Source organism: Pinus tabuliformis, chromosome 1_2, assembly GCF_031772625.1.
Source record: "Pinus tabuliformis cultivar Carrire ecotype Pingquan chromosome 1_2, CPIR1, whole genome shotgun sequence".
In the NCBI taxonomy this organism is placed as follows: Eukaryota; Viridiplantae; Streptophyta; class Pinopsida; order Pinales; family Pinaceae; genus Pinus; species Pinus tabuliformis.
In genome coordinates this window covers 554,224,425-554,251,845 of record NC_142298.1, presented here as the reverse complement: position 1 = coordinate 554,251,845, position 27,421 = coordinate 554,224,425, and the positions used below count along the sequence as shown (strand labels likewise).

Here is a 27,421-nt window from a genome sequence, read left to right as displayed (position 1 = left end):
TTGAGAAGTTCAAGGTGAGGTTTGTGGCTAGAGGGTTCTCACAGATAGAGGGAGTTGACTATGATGAGACCTTCACTCCAGTAGCTCGGTACACTTCTATCTGGTCCCTTATTTCTATTGTTGTAGAAATGAGTTGGCAGATCCATCAGATGGATGTGAAGACCATAGGGCTTTGAGGTACTTGGGCGAGAGACCCATGTATGCCGGTTGAGGTGAGCACTCTACGGACTTAAGCAAGCTCCGAGAGCTTGGTATTCGAGGATTGATACTTGCAACAGATGGGTTTCACGAAGAGTGATGCAAATCCAAACCTTTACTACATTGTTGTAGGGGATGATCTGTTCATTCTTGTGCTATATGTTGATGACTTGTTCATTACTGGGGCAGAGAGACTGATTAGTGGTTGCAAGGAGGATCTTGCTATGGAGTTCGAGATGAAGGACACTGGGCTGATGCATTACTTTTTGGGGCTTGAGGTGTGGCAGGAGGAGGGGCATATCTTTCTAGGGCAGGGACAATATGTTGTGGATGTGTTGAGCAGATTTCACATGGTAGACTGTAGACCCATGTCTACACCTATGATCACCAACTGGAAGACGCTTCATGCTTCAGATTCTAGTTTGGTGGATTCCACGTTGTATAGGCAGCTTATTGGGTCCTTGATGTATCTGGTCAACACTAGGCCAAATATATGCTTTGCAGTAAACACACTTAGCCAGTTCATGGTTGAGCCTTGGGTAGCTGCAAAGCACATTCTTCGCTATGTGCAGGGGATTGTTGATTATGGTTTGGACTACAGGCGGGGAGATGGAGTGAGGTTGGCAGGTTACACAAATGCAGATTCGACACGTTGGGCTTCTGACATGAAAAGCACTTCAAGTTGTTGCTTCAGATTGGGTTCGCCAGTTGTGTCATGGTTCAGTCGAAATAAAAAGTCATTTGCTTTGAGCTCTTTTGAGGCTGAGTATATGGTTGCTAGCCAGGCTAGTTTTGAGGCCATTTGGCTTCGCAAGTTGTTGTAGGACGTATTTGATCAGGAGTTGAGACCGACAATTATTCACTCTGATAATCAGAGTTGCATTAAACTCATGAAGAATCCAGTGTTTCATGACAGGCCAAAACACATTGACATTAGATATCATTTCATCGACTATGTTCGAAAGGGGGTAGTGAAGCTGGAGTGTATATCAACAGATGAGCAGGTGAGCGATGTTCTCGCGAAGTCCTTGCCAAGAGGCAAGCATGTCCATTTCAGGGACAAGATGGGTGTGGTGAGAAACACTTTCCTCGGTAAGAGGGAGTGTTGATTTTTAATGTACCTTGGACAAGTGGTTTCCCATGGGTTAGCCTCTACTTAGGGAAAAGTGTCCAAAATAATTCTTTTCCTAAGTGTGACTTTATAAAGTGAAAGTGACTTTAGAAGTGGTAAAGTCAATGTTAAATTATAAAGTGAAAAGTGACTTTAGACATAAAGTACAATGTGGGTACTTTATTTAATGGGTGAGTTAAAAAATAGGAAGTGAGAATTAAATGCACATTTATTCTCATCCCTTGATCTAAATGATCCTGAGCCATTAGACCTTAGGATTGCCCAAACGTCATTAGGGAAACAAAAGGGAAAAAAAAGAGAGATTGCATTCATTCTTCATGAGCAGATTGAAGAAAGGAGGTTGAGAGCTGGAGAAAAGTTTTGAAGGAGAAATTTGTTGCAGCAAGCTAAAGGAGTGATTTTTGGGCAAAGCTGGGCATGGAAATCGAGGCATAGAAGACAACAGAAGGTACAGTACGAACAACATTTAATGTTGTGAGCTGCATGCTGTTCGAGAGAAGTTTTTGAGATTTAAAAAAAAGCCTTATAGGTCGTACAATGGTATGGAAATCCATACAGTCTGTATGGAACCTGTACAGTACAGTCCGTACAATCGTATACGTACAGTACATATTTTCAGCTTCAAGTGGGCACGAAAATCGAGGCAAAGTGGGCACAGTTTTCAAGGAGTTTTGCGTTGAAGAGAGAAGTTGTATTTTGTTGTTTTGTTTTGTCTGCAAATGTATTTTCTTGAATTTGAAAGATAAATAAATTTGAAGAGCTCTCTAACAGGTTTTCCCCAGAGAAGATTGAAGGGGTTTTTCCTGGGTCTAAGTTGACCAAAAATCTGTGTCTATTTTTATGTGTGTTGCTGTTCTGTTTATGTTCATATTTATTTTCAGCATGTGTTGACAGTCCCCTATGTTTTAATCTGAAAATTTCATTTCCAGAATCCTATATGTTGAATGTATGTTTATGGGAAAGTGCATTTAACTGAATGGGAGTGATAAGGTGAAACTAAAACCAGGTTGGGATTGCAGGAAACTTTTTAGTCATCAAATTTCAACATTGCATGCTTTCTCACTCCTCTTAAGTGAGTGAGACCTTTAGTTGACCAAAAACATGTCTTTGACATGTCCCTAGTTTATTTAATTCTATTTTTTTTTCCCTTAGTTTTTGAGTAAAAGTGATTTTCCATGAGGAAAAGTTAATATTTTCGATTGCGAAGTGGGTACCAGGGTAAGGTTGGTACTATGAGCATGATATTGAGTACTCACATGCCATATAAGTCTTCTTAGTACCACTTTTTTATTTGTTACATAAATTTATTTAAAAGTTTTCTTTAATTATAAAAGAAATCCTACTAAACCTAATGCAATTCTGCAAGATTCAAGATAATGCCTACCATGGTAATATACATTGACCGTAGACACTCAAGGCCTAGTTAAGTAGAAAAACACTCTGGGGCAACTTTCTTAGTAACCAGTTCCCAAGGGTCTAAGTCTTTTACATAAGTTCATCATGCTAGTGAGATTTTTTACAACTTCCCCATGGGGGTACGGAATTTGCATGAAGAAGAAGATAGAAGAATAGAGAGAGCAGAAGGGGCAAAATTGCCCTGCAGGACTTCTGAACTTGAAAAATTTACTGGTGCCTTATCCAACTTGATGTTCTTCTTGTTTTATTAGCTAGGTACATATGATAGGTAACATGTCGATAGTTAAAATTTTTAATTATTTGGTGTATGCATTAAAAACATTTTAAAATGTTTCTTATTGCAAATGTGATAATTTCTATTCTCTTTCTGGAACCTAAACCCATTTGTCATTTGTTTCACGTTTCTTGTATAATACTGTGATTATCATTAGTGTTAACCATTTTTGTATGAAACTTGCAAATAATCATCTTGTAAAGAATCATTACCAGTGAGATTATCAAGTTTGGAAGCCCTAAAACTTTGAGCCTCTCAAATGGCAAGTGCCTTGGAACTGTGTCAGAGGCTTTGTGTAATTCCACTAGCAACAGTATACCTTGCGATTGTTTGCCTTTGCTTCCTCAAAATTGCTGCATGATTAAAATTGTGCTCACAAGTGGTAATTTTGTTTGGTGTGGTCTGCCTGTGGCACAGTTAGTGAATTATCATGGATTATTTTGTGGAATTCACTGTAGAGTTATCTGTTTGGAGTTGGGATGCTTCTATGTTCTGAATTTTGTAACTTGATTTTGCTGTGAAAGGTCATTATATCAATGAAATTTATCTTGCAGGGGAAGCTTATATAGATTGATCCACCGGCCCAACATTCATATAGATGAAAAGCGACGCATAAGAATGGCTCTTGATGTTGTGAGTCTTCCTTATAAGAAACATGATTCAATATCTTCATTAGCAAGCTTAGATTTTACTTCCATTGTCTTGAATTTCTTTTTATTTTAATATAGGATAAGATGATCTGAAGGCATACTGAAATCAGTTTTACTGTGCAGGCTAAGGGGATGAATTGTTTGCATAGTAGCATCCCTACAATAGTTCATCGAGACCTGAAGTCTCCAAACCTTCTTGTCGATAAAAATTGGGCAGTTAAGGTTGGTGATCTTTCCATTGTAGTTAAGAACTACAGATTATCATCCATTAGTGCAGCATATATTATCTTCAAAAGATTTAGCTCAATCATTCTCTTGGTAGTTAGAAAAGCTAGTAAAACCTGGGGGAATTTGGTTTGGGTGGATTCATTATAAGAAAGAAAGTAAAATGTAAAATGAGACATAAAAAATGCTATATGAATCTCCAAGGCTGTTTTAACTTTTAAAAGTCATAATGTTGAAATTCAATCTATCACATGATTTTTTGTGTAATTTCTATGATTTATTAGCATTTCTAGGAGTTTTGCTTGCACTCTCACATTGTATTCATACTGGTTGTGCTCTTCAGTCCCATTGACTTAATTTTGTGGTCATTCGTTGACATTAATATAATTATATTATCTTGTCTTATCTTATCTTATGAGGTGATTCTCTGGCTTGAGTTCTATTTGGAGTGGCTTTTCCATCTCTCAAAAATAGGAGGATATTTGTTTATCTGTCAGCTTACAAACACCCTAAGAATGGTGGCTTTCTGTGGATTTGTGTGTCAGGAAGGGGGAAAATGCATCAAGTATAGCTAGTTGGAAAATCATGGTGAATAATCAACAATTAAAATATGAAGTAATTGTGAATGATGCCAACAATTTGATTTTCTGGTGTCAGACTGTTGTAAGAGGTTGATTTTTATAAGATGATTCACTGTCCTTGTACATTTCCAGTCTACAGTGAGATGATGATTGTCAATGAAAATAAACTGTTCATATTCAGTGTTATGAATATAATTCATAACAAGTAAATAAATAAAATAAATGTAAATATTAAATAATTAAAAATTGATTATGTTAAAGAGTCATTAAGTTAAGTGAAAAGTGAAAAAAAAGGTCACCTGCTGAGGTATAAAAGCAGGGTCTCATTGTAACATTCATATCACATATGCCTTTTATATATAATAAATTATTATTATGAAATACCTCTTGTGTATTTTTACATTCAAGCCTACAAGCTATCAGCTTTTATGCTTCAGTGGTATCAGAGCCATGGGACATAATATAGTGATGTGAGTCTTTGAATGTTGTTCGCAGCCCAATGTGCCATTACGTTCATGTCCTAAATGCGTTGAGTAGTTTAGTAAAATTCAAGAAGCATTTCGGCGTTTAAAAAAATCATTTGCAGAAGTTAAAGCATGTCAAAAGGAAATCGATAATAAGGAAGAGAATAGCGACAGTGAAGAAACGAAACAAGGTGAAGCAGAAGAAGAAGTTTATGTAGATACCAGAAGTCAACTTAAAGTAGAAGTCACTGAAAAATGTTTCAATTCAGAACTCCTCACTGTGGAGATTGCTAAAGTTAATTTGGAATTTGGAATAGATGAAGATAATGTGGAAGAAGACTATCTTGAGAAACAAGAAGATGAACAATGTCATAATAATGAAGAAGACATTAATGATGATGAAGAGGAAGAAGTGGATTATGGGAAAGGGGACGAAGAAAACCATGATCAAAATGATGAGAATGTTGTAAGGTTCCAAATGGAACAAAGTACTGAATTGAAGGATTCAGACAATGAAATAATTGAACTACTTAAATGCTTGGTATCCTCTCAAACTGGACGTGACTTGGCTGGAACACGAGCATTATGGGGGTCACTGCCCATAAATATGAGTGGCAAAGTTCAAAAGGATTCAAAAGTTTTTTGGGAGCAAAATAGTTCCCTGAATTTGGAAAATCCATCAAAGTAAAGGAGCAGTCCTTAAGGGACCTAAGGAGAAAAAACGTAGTAGGAGGCCTGAAATATCTAAATCAAAATGTCCTATATCTCCAAGGAAGATGGCTATGGATAGGCATATCCAGGATGATGCTATAGTTAATTGTGAGAAGAATTTGAATATTTCAGAGAAGGGATATCAAAAATATGGAAGCATGAATGAGGATCTCAGTGACCATGCTCCTGAACAATTCCATTTATCAGTGGTTCGAGAAAATGGTGCCTTCATCCAACCTTTTGAGTTTACAAAATGCCCTAAAAAGTATAGAAGTAAGGTGGCCAATGGTTTTTTTTAGATATGGGGCACTCCCTTTGGTTGTAGCAAGGGAGGGGAAATCTACGTTTGAGGAATATCTTCGAAGTGGAAATATCAACCTTGGAATAGAATTCAGAGTGAAGGTCTTGACCACTCCATTTTGGCCAACATTCCAATTATATTCCCAACCCAATCTACCTTCGGATATTGCCAACTGTGTTCAAGTATTCAAAGCTTATTATTCTGCACAAAATCAACATCGTAACCTTACATGGATATATTCTCTCAGAACATGTAATATCAGGGGCAACTTTGACAACAAAATGGAAATAAAAATGATAGTATCAACTTATCAAGCAATGATATTGTTGCTATTTAATGGCCACGAAAAGTTGAGTCGTGGAAAAATTAAATCAGAATTGAACCTGACAAATGATAAACATGTTGACAGACATCTACATTCAATAGCAGTGTTAAAGTACAAAATTATTCTCAAACAACCTCTTCCGTTGTCCTCCAATACACGTGACAGCAACAACAACCTTCCTTCTTGTCTGTTCTGCATTCCTATTGTTATCTGTTCCGCATTCCATTCCACAACATTGTCCAACTCTTCGGGGCACTGTTCCTTTGACACTGTCCACTGACCTTTGGCTATTTAAAAAAAAATTAAATATTAAAAAAAATTATAAAAGAAAAAAGGAAAAAAAAAAGAATATGTATATATATATATATATATATATATATAAAGAAGGGAATAAATTATAGAGAAAGTTCAATAAAAATAAACAATTTAAAAATAAAAATAAAAATAAAAAGACAAAGAAATTATAAAAATATATGTATAAAAAATTAGGTAGGCAACACAACCGGAGCCTTCCACTACATCACACAAAAGCCACTGTGCAGCCCCACGTATGCCATTCGATTGTCCTTACCATCCTGTTTACAACAACAAATGGCAAAGTAATTATTAGTGAAAAGATAAATTGGACATAGAGATTGACAGAATAATAAGATTGATGATGAAGGTGCCTTAGAAGAAAACAATAGTAAGAAGGCCAAGGAGCAGTAGAAAGAGAAAGACAGCAACAGACTGTGAAAGCATAACTAGCGGGGCAAAGCAACATAAAGTGTGGAAACTTGGAGAACAACAATAAACAACAGCAACAACCAAAGACAAATTACAAAACAAGGTATGGGATCCAGGCAGTGTGGAAAAAGTCTGGAAAAAATCCCGATTTAATCCTAAAAACGCGATTTTTTGAACTAAACGATTTAATCCCCCAACTTTTTGGCGACTTTTTCACAAAGGAAAAAATCCCGATTTTTTCCTTATACTCCCGATTTAATCGGGATTCAACCCAAAAATTCTGCCTCCCTTCCTAGGCCGCGGATAAAGAGGCCGCAAAGGTGAAAAAACTGTAAATTGAAGCTTCCATCCATGCATTTTCAAGTTATTGCATTGTATTGTTTGTCATACTTCTTGCGAGCATAACAGTCTCATTTGTAATCTGTTAGTTTTGAGGTTAAGATATGTTTTTGTTTTCCAAGGAAAAACAAATCTTTATACTTCATATTTCTAGTTAGAAAGCAAAGTATACATTGGCTAAGCCTCTAGGCTTTCAGTGATCTAGACTCTAACAACCACTGCCCCTTCAAAAGATTACAAAAGTACCAAAAGGACATGCATACAACAGTCTTCCGTAGAAAGAACCCCACACCATCAAAAACATTGTTACAGTTGTTGAATGCTTCCAGAAGAAACAACAAAGAGGAGGTCATGAAGATCAAATACCAACAACCTGTCCAAAAAAAACAAAACCAGTGCCTCAAAAAAGAACCCATTTTTCAAACAGGAACAAAGTACCTGTGAAATCTTGTGACAACAAAGATCCTTCCTGCAATGAGAGCACGTTTTGAAAGGGAATCTTCTTTAGTGGTGAACTCCCTGTAAATGAGGGAAAAGGTTATGTATCAGAAGTGGATTTTACCTCCAAGAGTTTTTGAATAATAGATGCCAAGGCTAGGTTAATAATGTGACATCTACTGTTTTCTCAGAATTCTATTGAAAGGAAGAATTTCTTGACTAGGGTTTCCCCTCGAGGGGGTTTTTCCCTGGCATAGTGCCTACATCTGGTGTCTATTGCTTTATGTGTTGTTGCTTTGGTAATTTCTTGATGAACTAAAGGAAAGAATGTGAAAATTCGAGAATCCCCGAATCACTACTACAAAATCTAATCTTATTTATACTTGTTAATTCATGCAAGTTATTTACTGTGTTCTACTGTAAATATCAAAGCAAATACAATTGTAGCCTTCACAACCTAAAATAATATGCGGAAACAAGAATCTGAGCAAGAAAGAAATAACACAAGTGACACTGTTGTTTTTGGACCAATGTCCCTGAAAAAACCTAATGCGGGAAAATTGGTGCAACAACTAAGGGTTTGTATTATTATGAAATAGTTTCTGAATACAATCTTTTGATGCCTTACTGGCTATCCAATACAGAGAATTTGACTGACAGAGAGATGAGTGAGATATACCACACTATCATTGGCGATCCAGTACTGATCCAGCCACTGAATGGCTAGCCCCTAGCTACCTCGCGTAGTTTCTGCACAATCACTGCGTTGCTTTGCGACACTCCTTCAGGCTGATCGATTTGCCTCTGGAACTTAGACTTTCTGCCCTTCCGGTCTCACACCCCGGCTTCTGGCTCTGGAACTTGATTCTCTAGCAAATTTCAAATCTCCTCTCAAGCTCTGCGCTGCCTCAACATGGTCCTAAGTTGCCCAACGTGGCTTTGCCCTGCCTCTTTTGGATCTCTCTCTACCTCCTCTGCAATGTATCCTCGGATCAGGAAATCTTTCTCCGGAAACTATCCTTGCCCCTCACTACAAGAAATCACCTCAATCACTTATCCAACAACCGCTGCACTGCTCTCTTTAGAAATCGATCTGTTGATCTCTTACTCGATGTGTTTTCTAGATGCCCATCAAGCCTCTTCTTATAATCCTTTCGTTGATCAATCAACGACCCATATTAGATTCTAATAAATGGCTCAAATTATTTTGGCTTGATCCTTGTCTTCTTCTAGAAGTTTCAGCCCCAGTTTAAGTAATACCCTTTAATTATTTTAATTTCCTAAGTTTAGACTTAGGTTTCCATTAAAAATAATTAATTATTTTAATAAAACTGTCTCTGGGTGGAATTTCCCAAAAATATTTCTGGGTATTCTGGAATACATGTGTCCTAGCCTCCTCACAAATTTTGAGGCTTAGAGCACATCCGACGCTACTAGAAATCAACACTCCCTCTTAGCGAGGAATATGCTCTAGTAATGCAACCTACTGAAGCATTGCCCTTCTCTGTAACATCTCCCTCTGCACTACTGATGTCTAACATCACTGCCCACCAACTATTGCACAAATGCTTCATTCGTGCTGCTGCTGGCCTTGCCATTGCCAACACCACAACCCTTGCAAATGCTGCATCTGTGCTGCTACTAGCCTTGCCATTGCCAACACTACATCTGCACTGCAACCCTCTCCTACTGTTGTCGTTGTTGCAACAACAACAAAAAAGCATCCAAAATACTAAATCAAGGGTGTTCAGCGTGATGCATCTGCTGCTGGAGTCCTAACTTCTACTAGTCTCTACATTGTCATTGAAGCCATTGCACTGTTGCTGACTCTGCTCTATGCCAACTGCACCGTTGCCAACACTAGCTCTGCGCTGCTCCAACTCTGGCGCTCCTAGCCACTGCAACTATCACTTCGAAACTCTTCTGCACCAATTGACCTGGTCCATCCTACTACTTCTGATATGTGCTCCCATAGCAAGGTATTGATCCAAGAGGTGGACTCCTTAAGGATCTTGCCCATCTGCAATTCTTTCGAACTACAGTACTAGATCACCCCACCTCTCCCCTGGAGGTATCTGGGCAATCATGGCGAACTCCTCTTCCTCGATCTTTGCAACAACAGCCTATGGATCATGTTTCTCGTCCTTGTTATTCTTCTTGAGAGGACAGTACGTAGCGTAGTGACCAAATTCACCACGCCGGAAACAATTGATCTTTGATACATCTTTCTTTTTCTTCCACTATTCTTGTTGCCCCTTCGATGCAAGGGCTACATTCTCTTCCTCCTCCTTGGGCTTCGTCCCACTGTTGCTGCTGTCATCATGTTTGCACTTGACTAAGTCTCGCCTCATCTCTTGCTGATGAAGGGTGGCCCACATTCCTTCCCAATCCGACAATCTCTCTCTACCCAGGATACTCTAGACAAATACTTGCCATTCTTCTAAAACTGGATATAGGGCCAACCTCACCATCTCTATAGGCTGAGTTGTTGATCCTACAACTGCCAACTGATCTTGGACTTCTTGAAGCTTTGACAGGAACATATTAATGCATTCCCCTTTCTCCATCCTTGTTGATCTCAGCTTCTCCTCCAAGTACATCTTCTACTGCTCAGAAGATCCTTGATACAACATAGACAAGGCATCCCACATCTCTTTGGCCGTCCCTTTGCCAATAATGTGAGAAAAAACGTGAACCCTCACTCCATTGAGGATCAACCGCTTGGCCTTCGCCATCTCAGCCTTGTACTTTTTGAGTGGATCTGCATCACCGGGTACAGCTACCACACTATCGACATACATCTTGAGATCATGCTCATCCAGAAGGCATGAGATCCTAGCCTTCCAGATCACATAGTTGGATGCTCCATCCAACCGATCTTGATCTCTTAGCTCGTTAGCTGCCATCTCTGCCAATAAAATGTCGAATTGTGTCCTCCCTCCTTTGCGCTATTGTTGGGTTGGCCTACGCACTCCCTACTGGAGTTAGTAGATCTGCTCCTCTCTACTGCTGCTCAGCAAATGAGAAATCGAATTCCCTAGCTAGGAATTCTCTGAGGAAGAAATTCCCTCAAATAGTGTCTCCTTCCTTCTTCTGACGTTTTTCTACCCCCGCAACTGTTGCAGAAAACTGCATCTCACAAAAAAATTGCTCTGCACTAAATCTGCTGCTACGTTTCTCTCTCTATCGCTGACAAATGTTGACTTGGAAATCTCACCTCTCTGTTGACTTCCTCAGAGAGAGATCTTTCTTGAGAATCTTGCCCTCTTGGCTTGGACTACGCAATACCTCTGGGGATTCGATCTGGTGCTTATGCAACACTTCCAATCTGCTCTCTTGCTTCACCTACACTCTAATACCATGTGAAAATTCGAGAATCCCTGAATCAGTATTGCAGCAATTGATATTACTTCTACTTGTTAATTCACGCAAGTTATTTACAGTGTTCTACTGTAAATATCAAAGCAAATACAATTGCAACCTTCACAACTTAAAATAATATGCAGAAAGAAGAATCTGAGCAAGAAAGAAATAACACACAAGTGACACCGTTGTTTTTGGACCAATGTCCTTGGAAAAACCCAATGCAGGAAAAGCGGTGCAACAACTGAGGGTTTGCATTATTATGCAGTAGTTTCTGAATACAATCTTTGGATGCCTTACTGGCTATCCAATACAGAGAATCCAATTGACAGAGAGATGAGTGAGATATACCTTACACTATCACTATCGATCCAATACTGCTCCAGCGATTGAATGGCTAGCCCCTAGCCGCCTCTATGCAGTTTCTGTGCAATCATTGCGTCACAACTTTTGGGAATTGTGTCACTCCTTTAGGCCGGTCGATTTGCCTTTGGAACTTAGACTTTTTGCCCTTCCGGTCTCACACCTTAGCTTCTAGATCTAGAACTCGATTCTCAAGCAAATTTTGGACCTCTTCTTAGGCTCTGCGCTACCTCAGCATGGCCTACGCTGCCCAACGTGGCTATGTGTTGCCTCTTCTAGATCTCTCACTGCCTCCTTTGTAATGTATCCTTGGATTAGGAAATCTTCCTCCAAAAACTATCCCTGCCCCTCACTACAAGAAATCACCTCGATCCCTTCTTCGGCAATTGCTGCGCTGCTCTCTTAAGAAATCGATCTCTTGGTCTCTTAGTCGATGTGTTTTCCAGATGCCCATCAAGCCTCTTCTTATAATCCTCTTGTTGATCAATTAATGGCCCATATTAGATTCTAATCAATGGCTCAGATAATTTTGGCTTGATCATCGTCTTGTTCTAGAAGTTTCAGCCCCAATTTAATTAATACCCTTTAATTATTTTAATTTCCTAAGTTTAGACTTAGGTCTCCATTAAAAATAATTAATTATTTTAATAAAATTGTCTCTAGGTGGAATTTCCTAAAATGATTTCTTGGTACTTCGGAATACATGTGTCCTAGCCTCCCTGCAAATTTTGAGGCTTAGAGCACATCCGATGCTACCAGAAATCGACACAGAAGATATAAAGAATCGTAATAATAAGAAACATCACAAGTAATTATCAAGAATAAGAAAATCTTTCTGCGTTTCTGATTTTCTAACATTCTCTTCTTCCAAGACCTATAGTTTGATGCTCCTTCCAATTTGTTCTCACTCTTTATTGTGTTAGACATTGTCCTTGAAGGTAGTGACCTTCTTCTCTTATAAGAGCTCCTTATATGATCCCTTGATCAATCCTTTAGACTCCTTTCAGTAGATACTCAAAACTGCCTTTTTCTTCCTTCACCTTAGCTCCAAATCCATGTTAGAAAATCAGAAAGGCAGAAAGATTTTCTTATATAAATAATTACTTGTGATTCTTTTATCTTTTAGTTCTTCAAGCAATTACCAAATAATAAGATAAGGACAACAGTAGTAGGCGGACATCCTGGGCAAAACCCCTATCTAGAGGAAAACCCAGTCAACAATTCTTCCTTCAAAAGTTTCTTCAGATAATCCAAGACTCTTTGACCTAGACAAAGACTTCCTCCACACCAAGTCAACCCTCAATCCTTCTTGCAGATGATAACCCTTCAAGAGCAACTTCGACCTAGCAGCATCAACATGTAGTCACAACCAATGTGGAAAAAGTCGAAGTCAGGATTAATTCGGCAAGGGTCCAAAAGTTGAAAAACTTGTCAAAGTCAGGAGTTTTTTGAAAAAGTCGGCGAAATTAAAAGAACACAAAACTATTCATTTTTTTTTTTAACATCTAGAGTATCCACAACATCAAATAAATGCATTTCCACATAAACATGTAAAGAAAGCTAATATATAATATGTATATGAAGTCTAATGCTACATCACATATCAAAATAGTGAATCAACTCCTGCATTTTGGGTCCTGTCTGAGTCTCAACTCTCAAGAGTCAAAATATCAACAAAAAATATAATAAATGTATATCATGAGTCATTTAAAAGTCATGAAGTAATCAGTCACTGAGATCCTCTTCCCCTTTTAATTTTTGTTTACACTAATTGTATTAAGAAATAAGTCATGCATTTATTCAGTAGATTGTAACCTGCTTGGGTAATAAGGTGTCAGGTGGTAGGTCCAATGAAAATTAACAGTGAGTATCACAGTAGATGTGAAAATTAACGCTTGGTGACTCCAAGCTGCTTATTTTTTGAGAAAACAGTAGATGTCACATTATTAACCTAGCCTTGGCATCTATTATTCAAAAACTGTTGGAGGTAAAATCCACTTTTGATACATAACCTTTTTCCACATTTACAAGGAGTTCACCACTAAAGAAGATTCCCTTTCAAAACGTGCTCTCATTGCAGGAAGGATCTTTGTTGTCACAAGATTTCACAGGTACTTTGTTCCTGTTTGAAAAATGGGTTCTTTTTTGAGGCACTGGTTTTGTTTTTTTTGGACAGGTTGTTGGTATTTGATCTTCATGACCTCCTCTTTGTTGTTTCTTTTGGAAGCATTCAACAATTGTAACAATGTTTTTGATGGTGTGGGGTTCTTTCTACAGAAGACTGTTGTATGCATGTCCTTTTGGTACTTTTGTAATCTTTTGAAGGGGCAGTGGCTGTTAGAGTTTGGATCATTGAAAGCCTGGAGGCTTAGCCAATGTATACTTTGCTTTCTAACTAGAAATATGAAGTATAAAGATTTGTTTTTCCTTGGAAAACAAAAACATATCTTAACCTCAAAACTAACAGATTACAAATGAGACTGCTATGCTCGCAAGAAGTATGACAAACAATACAATGCAATAACTTGAAAATGCATGGATGGAAGCTTCAATTTACAGTTTTTTCACCTTTGCGGCCTCTTTATCCGCGGCCTAGGAAGGGAGGCAGAATTTTTGGGTTGAATCTTGATTAAATCGGGAGTATAAGGAAAACATCGAGATTTTTTCCTTTGTGAAAAAGTCACCAAAAAGTCGGAGGATTAAATCGTTTAGTTCAAAAAATCGCGTTTTTAGGATTAAATCGGGATTTTTTCCAGACTTTTTCCACATTGATTTGACTCACAACAGCAACAACAACTTCGACTAACTAGGAAAACTTCAATCTCCCTTGATACACTTTAGAAGTGTGAGAGAGTTGGCCCAAAATTTCGATCTTGGTGTCTTCTATCTTCCTCCAAAAACTTGCACTCCTTTTCAGTTCTCCTTCCAGTGCTTTTCCAACTTCGCACTTCCCAGCTTCCAACTTCAGAATATCGAACTATGTGTGAGAGAGTGAATTGCTCCAAATGAATTGGAACTGCCTTGTATATATAGCCTTCCAATGAGGTCGAATTACCTTTCTTGAGGCCGACATGGTGTGGAGGAGACTAATTTCATTTTTGACTCAAAAATAATTCTTTTTACATGATTCGAAAGCCCAAGAAGGGTCTCTTTAAATGTATAATGACTATTGACTTAGAATAAATTCTAGAATTCCTCAATGGGGACTTTGACCTAAAACATGATGACCCAAGCATGGAACCCATGCTTTAATAAGTGATAACAATAATAATAATAATAATTTCTTTTCATTCTTTTTCATAAGTACATTTTATTATGACTCAAATACAATTATGAAGACCGAACCTAGTTACATTTTTCAACAACATCATGTATTTATACTCGTTGAATGGGCTAAAATAAGTGAAGATTCACTTGGATGGGTCGATTTGATTTCCTGGGCCGACTTGCACTGCAAAAAAATAAAATAAAATTCTTTAGCCAACTTGCAGACTTCTTTGGAATGCAGAAATATCTCCCAATGCTACTAAAAAATCAACACTTCCTCTTAGTGAGGGAGGTATTCTTCTTAGTTGCAAACATATTTCTCCTTAGATGAAATTTCTTTTTCCTTGAGAAAAGTTCATGAATTTGCTTTGTTGATATATGCACGTCTATAGATCACAACATGTTGAGAACTCTAGGGCAATCAAAGTTAACAATTTCTCTGCTTGGTAATTGCTTGTGATATACTTTTACTTCCTTAGCTTATAGTCTTTTCTTTGTTAGCTTATTAATGTGTTCACTTCATCAAGATAATTACCAATATGTACAATAAAAGACAAGTGACACAGTATGTAGGCTTCTTAGCCTGGGCCAAAACCTCTCACTTCTTGAGAGGAAAACCTGATCATAATTCTTCTTCTAGATCTTTAATTGATAAGTACCAAGACCATGACATAGACCCTTGACTCTAGTATCCTCCCAAGAACCTTCTCACTAGCCTTGATGGTCTGCCTCTTCCCTTTGCTTGATCTCGAACTGCTCTCCTCGGCTTCTTCTAGAGAATTTTGGTCTCTATCCTTCACACTGCTTCTTGTTGAATTTCTCTAGAGAAACTAGGTCTCTATGATATCACTGTCTTCCTCTAGAGAATCTCGATCTCCCAGAAGAATCCTTCCTTCGTTGCCCCAGAAGAATCTTCTCCTTCGCTCTCCCAAAAGAAACCTCCTCTTTGCTGCTCCAGAAGAATCTCTTCTTCGCTGCCCAGAAGAAACCTCCTTCTTCGCTTGCCCAAAAGAATCTTTGCTGCCCCAAAAGAAACCTCCCTTTGTTGATCCCATAAGAAGCCCTACTTCGCAATACCTAGAAGAATCTTCTTCGCTATCCTTTCTTCGCACTTCTATTTCATACTTCTCTTGACCTCTTATTTGCACTTCTGTTTCACCGAATTCAAGTCGAGTTGCTTGATCAAATTGTGTGTCTTCAAGTGAGGCTGAGTTGGGCTATTTATACACCTCCACATGTCCTTTAGGCCGACATGTTCACTTGAGGTTAGGCCGACTTCATCTAGCAGTTTCTCCCATCGTTGTAAGTCAACTTGAAGAGGATAGGTGACAAGGTCTTGGAGGATACTTTACATAGACAAGATTGACTCTTTTACAAAGTGTAACATGACTTCATTACATGACAATAACTCTAACATTTTATGACTAGATGACAAATAAATCCTAAAGACTCTCAATGGGAGTCTTGACTCAAAAACAAAATCCCTTGCTCATGAAACCCATGAAGCAAGTCAATATAATAATTTTATTTTTCTTCTTTACATCTTATTACATAAAATCATAATTACATGTCATTATGAAGACCAAACCTAGTTACAGTTTTCAACACTCCCTCTTAACTAGGGAGGTATTCATAATTGTACTTGGACTTTCTCAATCTAAATAATTTCTCTGAAGAAAAATTAAGATTTGTATCTCATTTGTATAACATTATATTAACCATCATTGTTACATAGCAAAGCCTTGACTAACAAATCCATCTCTCCACAAGATCTGAGCTCAATGCGGGCAAGGCCAATGATTTATAGACACACTCATCATTGTCTCTCTGGGAACATACCCCATCCGAGTACTCTCAGGGTATGCTCTGTGAGGACTATTCTTATCTTGGACTCCCCAGTGCTCAAAGAATATCCGTCCTCCACAACTACTCTTTCATGGGATGCCCTATCTCATCTCCAAAGAGTATTGGATGCCAAATAATTACACAATCCTCCATTCTCTCTTCCCAGGTGCGGACCAGAATGACTTTTCTATCATATTCCATTAAAGGAATGTACTCATTCCTATCGCAAAGGAATGTACCTAAGCTCCCTACTTAGGAAATTTTCCAAGTTTTTCCAAGTAAAAAACTTCTTTTCAGGCTCCCTCTTAACCAGGGACATATCGCAACTCCTCATGTGGATATCCTGAAACCAATGTTCCACCAAGACTCCAGGACAGGGAGATGCACAAGGGGGACGTGTGGGAGTACCCTCAAATTTTAGGGAAATTTAGGGGGGAGGGGGGACGTCAAGGTGTATAATTTTTTTTCTTTTTTAATATATATATATATATATATATATATATATATATATATATATATATTTCAAATTCATATTTAATAATGAAAGCATAAATACAATGATACATACATAATTGAATTAAATAATGAAATACATTGATCCATACTCATCATCCTTACTAATACATACATGATTCATCCATAGACCACGAGATTCAATAATGAAATACTCTGATCCATATTCATCATTCATTATTCACCATTCTAGAATCTACATTGATTTAAAAATTAAATTCATCATTCATCATTATAGATTCTAAATTGATTTAAAATTAAAATTCATCATTCATCATTCTAGAATCTAATTAGTACTAAGCAAAATAGACTATAATAGATACTGAAATTTGAAGACTGGGATAGTGAATTGATATAACTAAAACTCAAAAACAGTGGAATGATGAGTCTAAAAGTCACTCTAAAGTACACAAATAGCTTGGTACTGTTGATTAAATACTAATTCCATACCCTTGTACATGACAAAATGCAATGGAAACATTGCAATCTATCGAATCCTGGATTCTTGAGAAGCTGTTAAGTCTGCTGGATTTTGAGTGAGATCTAAAATTCTACTTTCTCCATATGAAATCCAAAGAAGTCGGAACCACTCTCAAACATCTTGAGTCATTTCATGGTGATGTTAAAAATTTAAGTAAAAGGATGAAAATGAAAGATAAAGGAGAATGTCACTTTTACTTCAAGAATTTAACATTACCATGAATTGCATGGCATTAGTAAGGCAATATGGTCAAATACTAGGTTTCCCTTACCATAAATCATTGTTTACAAGAAAATTTAAGGGGGATGCATAGCCCATTTTGAGGGGGGATGCCTCAAATACTAGGTTTCCCTTATCATAAATCATCGTTTACAAGAAAATTTAAGGGGGGACACATAGCCCATTTTGAGGGGGGACGCCCCACACTAGGGAAATGCCCCCCCTTGCGTCTCCCCACGTCTCCCCAAAAGAGGGACGTGGGGAAATGTTTCCCCAGACGTCCCCTCGTCTCGGGTGTGAGGGGTGTGCGTACCCGACCTTAGGGGACACGTCCCCATGGAACACTGCCTGAAACAACCAGTGGCTTGAAGAGCTCCTTCCTTCGATGTCTTGAATTTCTTCTTCATCAAGGAGTCTTCATATTTGGGAACTTCTACATAGGGCACAAATCATCCATCACTTTTATCCATGAGATAGTCATGTCCTTAAGTCATCAGAAAGTGATCCATCAGATTTTTCATGTCATTCTGCTTTTGTGCCATATTTTTCGGAAATACATTACATCCTTCTATATGGTCCGCTTGGAAGTCATCCACAAATTTCCCTTTGGCAGTCCTACATAAGCGCATCTAGATATTAGTTCAAAAATAAATGAACACTTCAAATCAAAATTACTTTTGTGATGATCTTTCACCATGAAATCTTCCTGCATGTAGATTGACACATTTCCCACTAATATCCATTGTCAGGGGTCTCTATTTTTTTCCAACTTCCATGAGAGTCTTCACATCCTTTCGGGGGATCTTCTAATCAAATCTTGTTGGACTTTGGATGTTGAATGCCTTCTACCTTCGTTGCATATTATCATGATCTCTTCCTATCTTTCCTCACACACTTCATTCTCAGGAGATTCCAATCAGAGTTCCTTAATTGTAGTCAGTGTCCTTATGATTCATATGAGAACATATTATGTTGATTTCATCTAGTGTGATTTATGCTTTTTCTACAATCTTTCGGAGAAGGAGATTCCTTCTTATCTTGATCATATTTCCCAAGATAGTGATCCATATTATCTGCAACCATATGACATGACTTTCATAATATCCTATGTAAGCATACGTACCTCATCTTCCTTTAGATCATCCAAACTTCCTATAGTAGCTTCATTCGAAAGAACTTTATCCTGCTTTCCTATTATGTCATCATACCATCATCCTTTGAATCCCATGAGTTGGAATTCCTGTTGAAACATTTGCTTCCTTTCTAGATCAATGAATCCTTTGATGAGGATTCCATTAGAGAAACTTGAGGATGTTTCATATCCTCACCTGGCAAATGTTTTCTTTATTGACTATGATGATCCCAGTCGATGATGACCTATGTTTCTTTCTATAAGTATCAATGAGGTTTTTCCAAGAGCTCCCATGCTTTGTAATCAGTAGAATTTGTACCAAACATATTTTCTGCTTCCCATGTCATGAGCTCTTACTTCTAAATTCTAATGCTTCTATCTAATCTGATGCATTCTATTTTATTTATATTGCATCCTATCTATAACTTACAAGTGAAAAGTACCTTCTAGTGAAGAAGATCATCTCAGTCATAGTAGAGATCTTTTCGCTTCTTCTTTCTTAAGCCTCTTTGTCTCAGGTTCTTTCACTTCCTTAGTAGAATAGTCTTCTTCCCTGTCCCTCTTACGTTTAGGACAGTCTTTTCTATAGTGCCCAAGATTTTGACAACCATAGCATCTTTCCTTGGCCATGTTCTTCTTTTTCTTTGGAGTACCAAACTTTCCAAATTTTCCTTTTCGTCTTGTCACTAATTGTTCCCTTCTATCTAATCTTTTGTCACTTCTACCAGCTTATCATAGATTTCTTTAGATGTCTCTAGCTCGACTACATAGGAAAGGAGAGGTCCTTTGATGGATTCCTTGAGAATCTTTTGAGCCTTTAGATCCCTTTCCATGTACTCAGATAATGCTTGTCCTTTGGGTGGCTTGAAGACTTTTCCATGAACATGATCAATGACTTCATTTACTTCGAGGACTATGTCTATTCTTATTTTCCATTCAAGGAAGTTGATATCCCAACCAACTTTTGGTTCTTCTTGAAACATGAAGTCATTTTTACTAGATTGGATTATAGTAAAAATATACTTACTTGTGAAGATCGAATCTTCAACTTGATGATGAACTTGTTGCTTCTTACTTTGAATCTTTAAGAAGATTCTTACTAGATTGGATTATAGTAAAAATATACTTACTTGTGAAGATCGAATCTTCAACTTGATGATGAACTTGTTGCTTCTTACTTTGAATCTTTAAGAAGATTCTTACTTTGGTGAGGGAAGATTGCCTTCTATTTTGCTTCAATAGAGAGAAGATTGCCTTTCGATCTAATCTTCCTTAGATTTGAAGAGCTTCTACTCCTTTGATGATGTATAAGTGATGATCTTTGAAGTGCTTCTAGGGTTTCAGTCTTTCTTCCTGCTTCCTTCTTGAAGATAGTTTCAAGACTCTTGCTTGGAGTATTCTTCGATCTAGGGTTTCAGTTTGATGAAGATCTAGATCTCTTTCTTGGTGTTCTTTGACTTGCTTTGGTGTCTACTTCTTTTGATTGCCCCTTCTTGTCTTCGACACCTAAGCTCTGATTCCATGTTGAAAAATCTAGGGCAATCAAAGTTAACAATTTCTCTGCTTGATAATTACTTGTGATATACTTTTACTTCCGTAGCTTATAGTCTTTTCTTTGTTAGCTTATTAATGTGTTCTCTTCATCCAGACAATTACCAATATGTACAATAAAAGACAAGTGACACAGTATGTAGGCTTCTTAACCTGGGCCAAAACCTCTCACTTCTTGAGAGGAAAACCTGATCAAAATTCTTCTTCTAAATCTTCAATTGATAAGTACCAAGACCATGACACAAACCCTTGACTCTAGTATCCTCCCAAGAACCTTGTCACTAGCCTTGATGCTCTACCTCTTCCCTTTGCTTGATCTCGAACTACTCTCCTTGGCTTCTTCTAGAGAATTTCGGTCTCTATGATATCATTGGCTTCCTCTAGAGAATCTCGGTCTCTAGATCTCTATCGTAGTCTCCCAAAAGAATCCTTCCTTCGCTGCCCTAGAAGAAACTTCTCCTTTGCTGTCCCAGAAGAATCCTCCTCTTTGCTGCCCTAGAAGAATCTCTTCTTCGCTGCCCAGAAGAAAACTTCTTCTTTGCTTTCCTAGAAGAATCTCTGCTGCCCCAGAAGAAACCTCTTTTTTTTTTATCCAAGAAGAAACTCTACTTCGCAATACCCAGAAGAATCTTCTTCACTATCCTTTCTTCACAATTTTCTTGACCCCTTCTTCGCAATTTTGTTTCACCAAATTCAAGTAGAGTTGCTTGAGCGAATTGTGTGTTTTCAAGTGAGGCCAAGTTGGGCTATTTATACACCTCCACACATGTCCTTTAGGCCGACATGTTCACTTGAGGTTAGGCCAACTTCATCTAGCAATTTCTCCCATCGTTGTAGGCCGACTTGAAGAGGATAGGTGATAAGGTCTTGGAGGATACTTTACATAGACAAGATTGACTCTTTTACAAAGTGTAACATGACTTCATTACATGACAATGACTCTAACATTTTATGACTAGATGACAAATAAATCCTAAAGACTCTCAATGGGAGTCTTGACTCAAAAACAAAATCCCTTGCTCATGAAACCCATGAAGTAAGTCAGTATAATAATTTTATTTTTCTTCTTTACATCCTTTTACATAAAATCATAGTTACATGTCATTATGAAGATTGAACCTAGTTACACTTTTCAACACAACATCTTGGAGTAGGCAATGTGAGTATCTTGGGCCATTTACCCTTGGCCAAATCAACATGGCCCAATCAAAGTCCTTCATTGCTTCTTAGGTAAATATATCAATCTCTGCCGGTCAAAATCAACATGACATAGCGAAGTCAGTCTGGCTTCTCAGGATATGATCTGCCCTTGTCACCCTTGGCCAAATCAACATGGCCCAACCAAAGTCTTTTATGACTTCTTAGGTGAATTTTCATTTATCTCCTATAGTCAAATCAACATGATCCAACCAAGTCCTTTTGGCTACGCCCTCTCAACAAGGGAGACATTCTACATCATGCCAAGCTTCTCTCTTGTCTCCTAAGTATACAACTTCACTTTGGCCAAAGGCTTGGCGAGAATGTTCACAATCTACTTGTTTGTGGATATGTACTGGACTTAACCTGCTCCCTTGTGCATCATGTCTTGGATGAAGCGATATTTATCTTAATGTACTTTGAACTGATCAAATAGCCCTATAAGTAGCTTCCGAAGCCACACTGCTTCTTGACTCGTGGCACTGGCTGCAATATACTCTGCCTCTGTTGTACCGAGTGATAAAAGTTTTCTTCTTGCGAAACTAGGATATCATAACTGATCCTGAGGTGAAGCAACACCCCAAGGTGCTCCTTTTGTGCTTTGCACTACTAGCCGAATATACTTCATCACTTGAGACCTCAAGCCATATCCAACTATACCACGCAAGTACCTCAACACATCCTTCACTACAACCCAATGTAGATTGTACATGCCTCAACTCAACCCTAAACTTTGTTTAGGGTGCTCACTACAAACTCAAAGCAAATATCTGACTTGGTGTTAACTAGGTAAATCAAGGATTCAATCAATTTCCTATACGTTGTGGGATCCACCAAATTTGAATCTGATGCAGAATCACTCAACTTCTTTAGATTGTTCACCATAAGTGTAGCCACGGACTTGCAGTCCATCATATTGAATCTCTTCAAAATCTGGACAATTTACTTCCTTTCTTTGAGGAAGAACTTGCTAGAAAATCGGAAAGGTAGAAATTTTCTTATATTGATTATTACTTATGATATTATTATGTTCTTATTAACTTCTGTGTGTTCTTCCTTTATCTTCTTCTCATCAAGCAATTATCAAAACAAAAACATGAAGATCATGGACACCAGCTGTAGGCACTCAACCGGGGTTAAAACCCCTATATTAGAGAAAACCTAGTCAAAGCACTCTTCTTTTAGTAGATTCAAAATGAGATAGACTAAGACCTTAGACCAACAAGCCTTCCTCCTCCACCAAGTCAACCTTCCAAGATGATTTAGTAGTCTCTTCTTATCCAACAACTTCAGCCTAACTACAATCCAGAAATTCGACTTGCCAGCTACAAAATTTCGAGCCCAACTTCAGAATTTCGTCCTCCCCAGCTATTGTAGAATTTCGGTCCCTTGTAATGCTCCAAAACTTTGCACATGTGGGATAGGAGAGAGAAAAACAAAACTTCTTATGCTTGATAAGGTCCTTCTTCGCTAGCCTTGAACGAACAAAGTTTGTCCTTCAAGTTAAATACTTATAAGAAGAGCTTCGACGTAAATCACATATAGAAAGACCTTTGTTGACGCGTTTCGAACCAACCAGTGTCCTGACGATGAGCCACACTGGTTGGTTCGAAACGCGTCGACAAAGGTCTTTCTATATGTGATTTACGCCGAAGCTCTTCTTATAACTATGATGGATCACAGAAGCCTCAATTCAACAAGTTAAATACTCCAGAAAACTTGGAATATGAAAATATCCATTGAGGATACAAATATTATTATATATAAAATGTATGAATAAGAATGATGATACAATGAGAGTGAGGGTTTTGTATATATAGCTAGGTAAGTACCCTTTCACGAACAGGCATGTCTCTAGAGACATGCCTCTTTGTTTAACTAATTATTATTTAATTACATATTATTATGATTATTATTTATTATTATTTTTACATAAATTATATTCATAACATTGCCTTCCCCTTAAAAAAGTTTTGTCCTCAAAGCTTGTTGATGAAAGGGCTTGATCTTTTTTTCTGCTACGAATGTCTTCTCGTCTCGGGACAAACATCTTTGTCGATACAAGTTGATATGATCCTTGGAGTGATATATAAAATTGTCACACGAAGGAAGGATCTGACCATCCTAAATTAATCTTCTGTGGAATATTTTGATCACTGGAAATTTGTAACGAATTGTCATCATAGGACTGGATTGAGGTTACTTCAATATTCTTCGGAACATCAACTTCTTGTTTCTGTTCTGAATGGTACATATATGTAGCTTGATTGAGTTGTCTACTGTTGTCATTTGGATGTCGATATGGAACCTTTTTGGTTTGACTTTCCCTTATAGGGCGTGTGGCAATTTTTTTATTTTCTTCTTACGAGAATATTGTTGAGTTGGTTAAAGAACGTTCACTTGCGATGTTCATTGTTTGAACTGCAACATCTAAGGTTGTATTTTCTTCAACTTGCTTGTCTTCTTCTTGAGTTGTGACCTTCATTGGATCGATATTTGTTGTTTTTTCGTCAACTTAAATTCTACATTTAATGCTTCCTTCTTGATAAGTTGTTGTACCTTGTTTTCTAATGACTTCTTATCTTTCTTAAGCTTCTTAATTTGCATCAGTAATTTTTCACTATGGTTTTTAAGCCGAGAAACTTCTTCATTTTTGTCACCAGTGATCTCGTCAACTTCTCCTTGCATATTTTGTAGAACTTTTTTACCTTCTTGAAAAATTAGGGATTGAACTGAGAATTGCGATATAAATGTATAATCTCCAATGTTGAATTGTAAATCAGTTATTTCATATTTTTTTTGTTGAAGACGTCTAATTATTCAATTATATTTAACTCCAAAATTAATAATTGGTTTTCGATTTTAGGTATTATATAATTTTTATCTTCAGTAGGTGAGATAACAATTGTGGCCTCTTTTCCTACAAGAGTTCCTTTATTTTTAAGCAACATTTTAGCATAGCCAAGTAAGGTTTCTGGAAATCTTCCTTCCCTCAGATTTGTCCTGGAATCCATGTTGTATTCCTTAATAATTTGACTATGAAACTTATGTATGCTTCGTAACAATTAAGTATACGAAGTGTGATAGTCCCACCTTTTTTAAATATCCTTTAGTCTTCCTTGATAATGTTATGATAGCCTTCCTTGAAAAACTTCCTTGCTATACCACTTAGGTACTTTGAGAGTATAAGAATATATTCTATTTTTTTACCCCTTTTTTTATTATTATAGCCTTTATATATATATATATATATATATATATATATATATATACCCTTCAAATCCAAGGATTAAACCTTAGATTGATAGTTAAATTGTCAAACCTTATCTTTAATAAATAAGATTTTAATTAACTATATAAATATAACCAATTTTTTTAAGTTAATTTATTTATATAATTAATTAAATAAAATATGCAGTAATGGTTGACCAACGAATTGGAGGAAAAACGCTAACTAAAAGAGCACGACGAGGGACATGATGGTGGCCAAGGAAGGTGTGTCGGTCGGATTAGGGAGAAAACGACGTTCGCTGGGGTATGGCAGTGTAGACAGAAGGCGGAGTTAGGAAAAACGAGAACAACAAGTTCAACGATGGCGGAGCAGGGACAAATGGAAGGTAATGGAAATGACGACTCGACAGCAGGGAAGTAGAGCGTGGATGCAGTGGGTGTGTAGGAGGTCTTTTATGCAACAATGGTGGACAAACTGTGGGTGGATTACGACGGGTGAAGGTATCGAGGATGTGGTCGGATGCGGAGGGGGGATTGTTGTTGATCGATGGTGGAGCTATGATGGTTGATTGAGGGCGATTTGATGTCAGACAACAAGGAGAAGTTTTGGATGGTAACTGTAGCCGAGTATGAAGTGAGGCGGCAGTTCGGGGGGCAGATGACTGAAGAAAAGAGGAGCGACCGAGAAGTAGGCTGACGGTAGTGGGTTGGCGTTCTGTCATACAGTTCGAACAACGACGAAAGGCAGCTATGGATCCATGGTGCTGGCTGGAGAATCTTCAAACAATGGCTTTGGATTTTATGCGGCAAGCAGATAGGCGTTGGTGGATGCTCGTTGTAGGCTTGTGGTGGTGGCTCTCCGATGAGCGTTGACAACTGTGTAATGGACACGGTAGAGGCATCTATGGTGGTCAAAATTCCTTGGTGGCAGTGGAAGGATTGCAGATGTTGGAGAGTCACTGTGGATGGCGGAGCAGTGGCTCAGGAATAGTGATGCTGGCACAAGTGGTTGGTGGCAGCTGGGTCTGGGTAGTTGAATGGCAGAATGCTGATAGTCTGTCGGAGTCGTCGGCTTGTTAGGCCAAATAATTATTTTAATAATTTTATTATTATTATTTTTTTATTCTTTTAAATTAGTTTTTTTCTTCTTCTTAATATATATATATATATATATATATATATATATATATATATATTTATATATTTTAATGGCCAAGTGCCTCTGACGAATCAACGACAAAGAAACACCCAAAAGTGTATATATATTTTAATGGCCAAGTGCCTCTGACGAATCAACGACAAAGAAACACCCAAAAGTGTAGCGAACTGCTTCAATCTCGACGACAACAATGTTGACGAAACCTTGATGGCCAAGCACCTGGATCAGAGGGTGTGGCTTTGTGCAGCAGTGGAGTGGTTAGAGGATTGAACTGCTCTGATACCAATGGAACGAACAAAGTTCGTCCTTCAAGTTAAATACTCCAGAAGACTTGGAATATGAAAATATCCATTGAGGATACAAATATTATTATATATAAAATGTATGAATAAGAATGATGTTACAACGAGAGTAAGGGTCTTGTATATATAGGTAGGAAAGTACCCTTTCATGAACAAACATGTCTGTAGAGATATGCCTCTTTGTTTTACTATTTATTATTTAATTGCATATTATTATGATTATGATTTATTATCCTTTTTTGTTATTTTTACACAAATTGTATTCATAACATAGCCCTTTCCTCTTCTTCCTTAGAAATTCACATTTTTTCTAGCCCCAAAAGTTGTAGTTCGAACTTGTGAGTGTGAGTGACAAATGAGGTTGAGTTGCTGCCTTTATATAGGAGTTTTTGCCCCTCTTTTTAGGCTGACTTGTCCAGTTTGAGGCCGACTTGGTGGAGAAGGCCTAATTGATCTATTTTACAATAAAATAAATTTCTTATTTGACAAATAGAGACCAAGAAGGACCTTTTACAATATGACATGGACAAGGATACTTGAAATAAACCCTAGAAGCCTTCAATGGAGGCTTTGACCTAAAACAATTGACCCAAGCATGAAACCTATGCTTTAATAAGTCAATTTCTTTAATAATAATTTTTTCTTTCTTTTTTTTGACAAATATATTTCATTATGACTCAAATACAATTATGAAGACCGACATTAGTTACATTCATCAACACTCTCTCTTAACTAGGGAAGTATTCATAATTACATACATATAGAGGTACATGGAAGATCTCAAAATGAACTACGAAGAGTTCTAGCACACTCAGTGCTGCGGACTAGATACCTGACCAGGGTATTCTATCCGGGTAGGACTAAGACCAACTCAAGCTTTCAGCCACTCTAGGTACCATTAAGCTTACTAGCTAACCATCAATCCAAGGATCTAGGTGTGTCTCCAAGGTCAGAGTTCCATGACCAATGCCACCCTCCCTCTTCAGGATCTGAACATCAACACATAGGCTGGCCATAT

General features: G+C 37.7%; 1 protein-coding gene across 2 annotated transcripts in view; it reads left to right on the top strand.

The window, feature by feature from the left end:
• The window catches only part of LOC149206789 (serine/threonine-protein kinase EDR1-like), a 290,283-nt gene that overhangs the window by 253,765 nt on the left and 9,097 nt on the right, over window positions 1-27,421 (top strand). For both annotated transcript variants that reach the window (XM_089395579.1, XM_089395578.1), the window contains 2 exons: window positions 3,575-3,653; window positions 3,794-3,892. In XM_089395579.1, coding sequence (XP_089251705.1) covers window positions 3,575-3,653; window positions 3,794-3,892 — 178 coding nt within the window. The remainder of the gene's footprint in view (window positions 1-3,574; window positions 3,654-3,793; window positions 3,893-27,421) is intronic.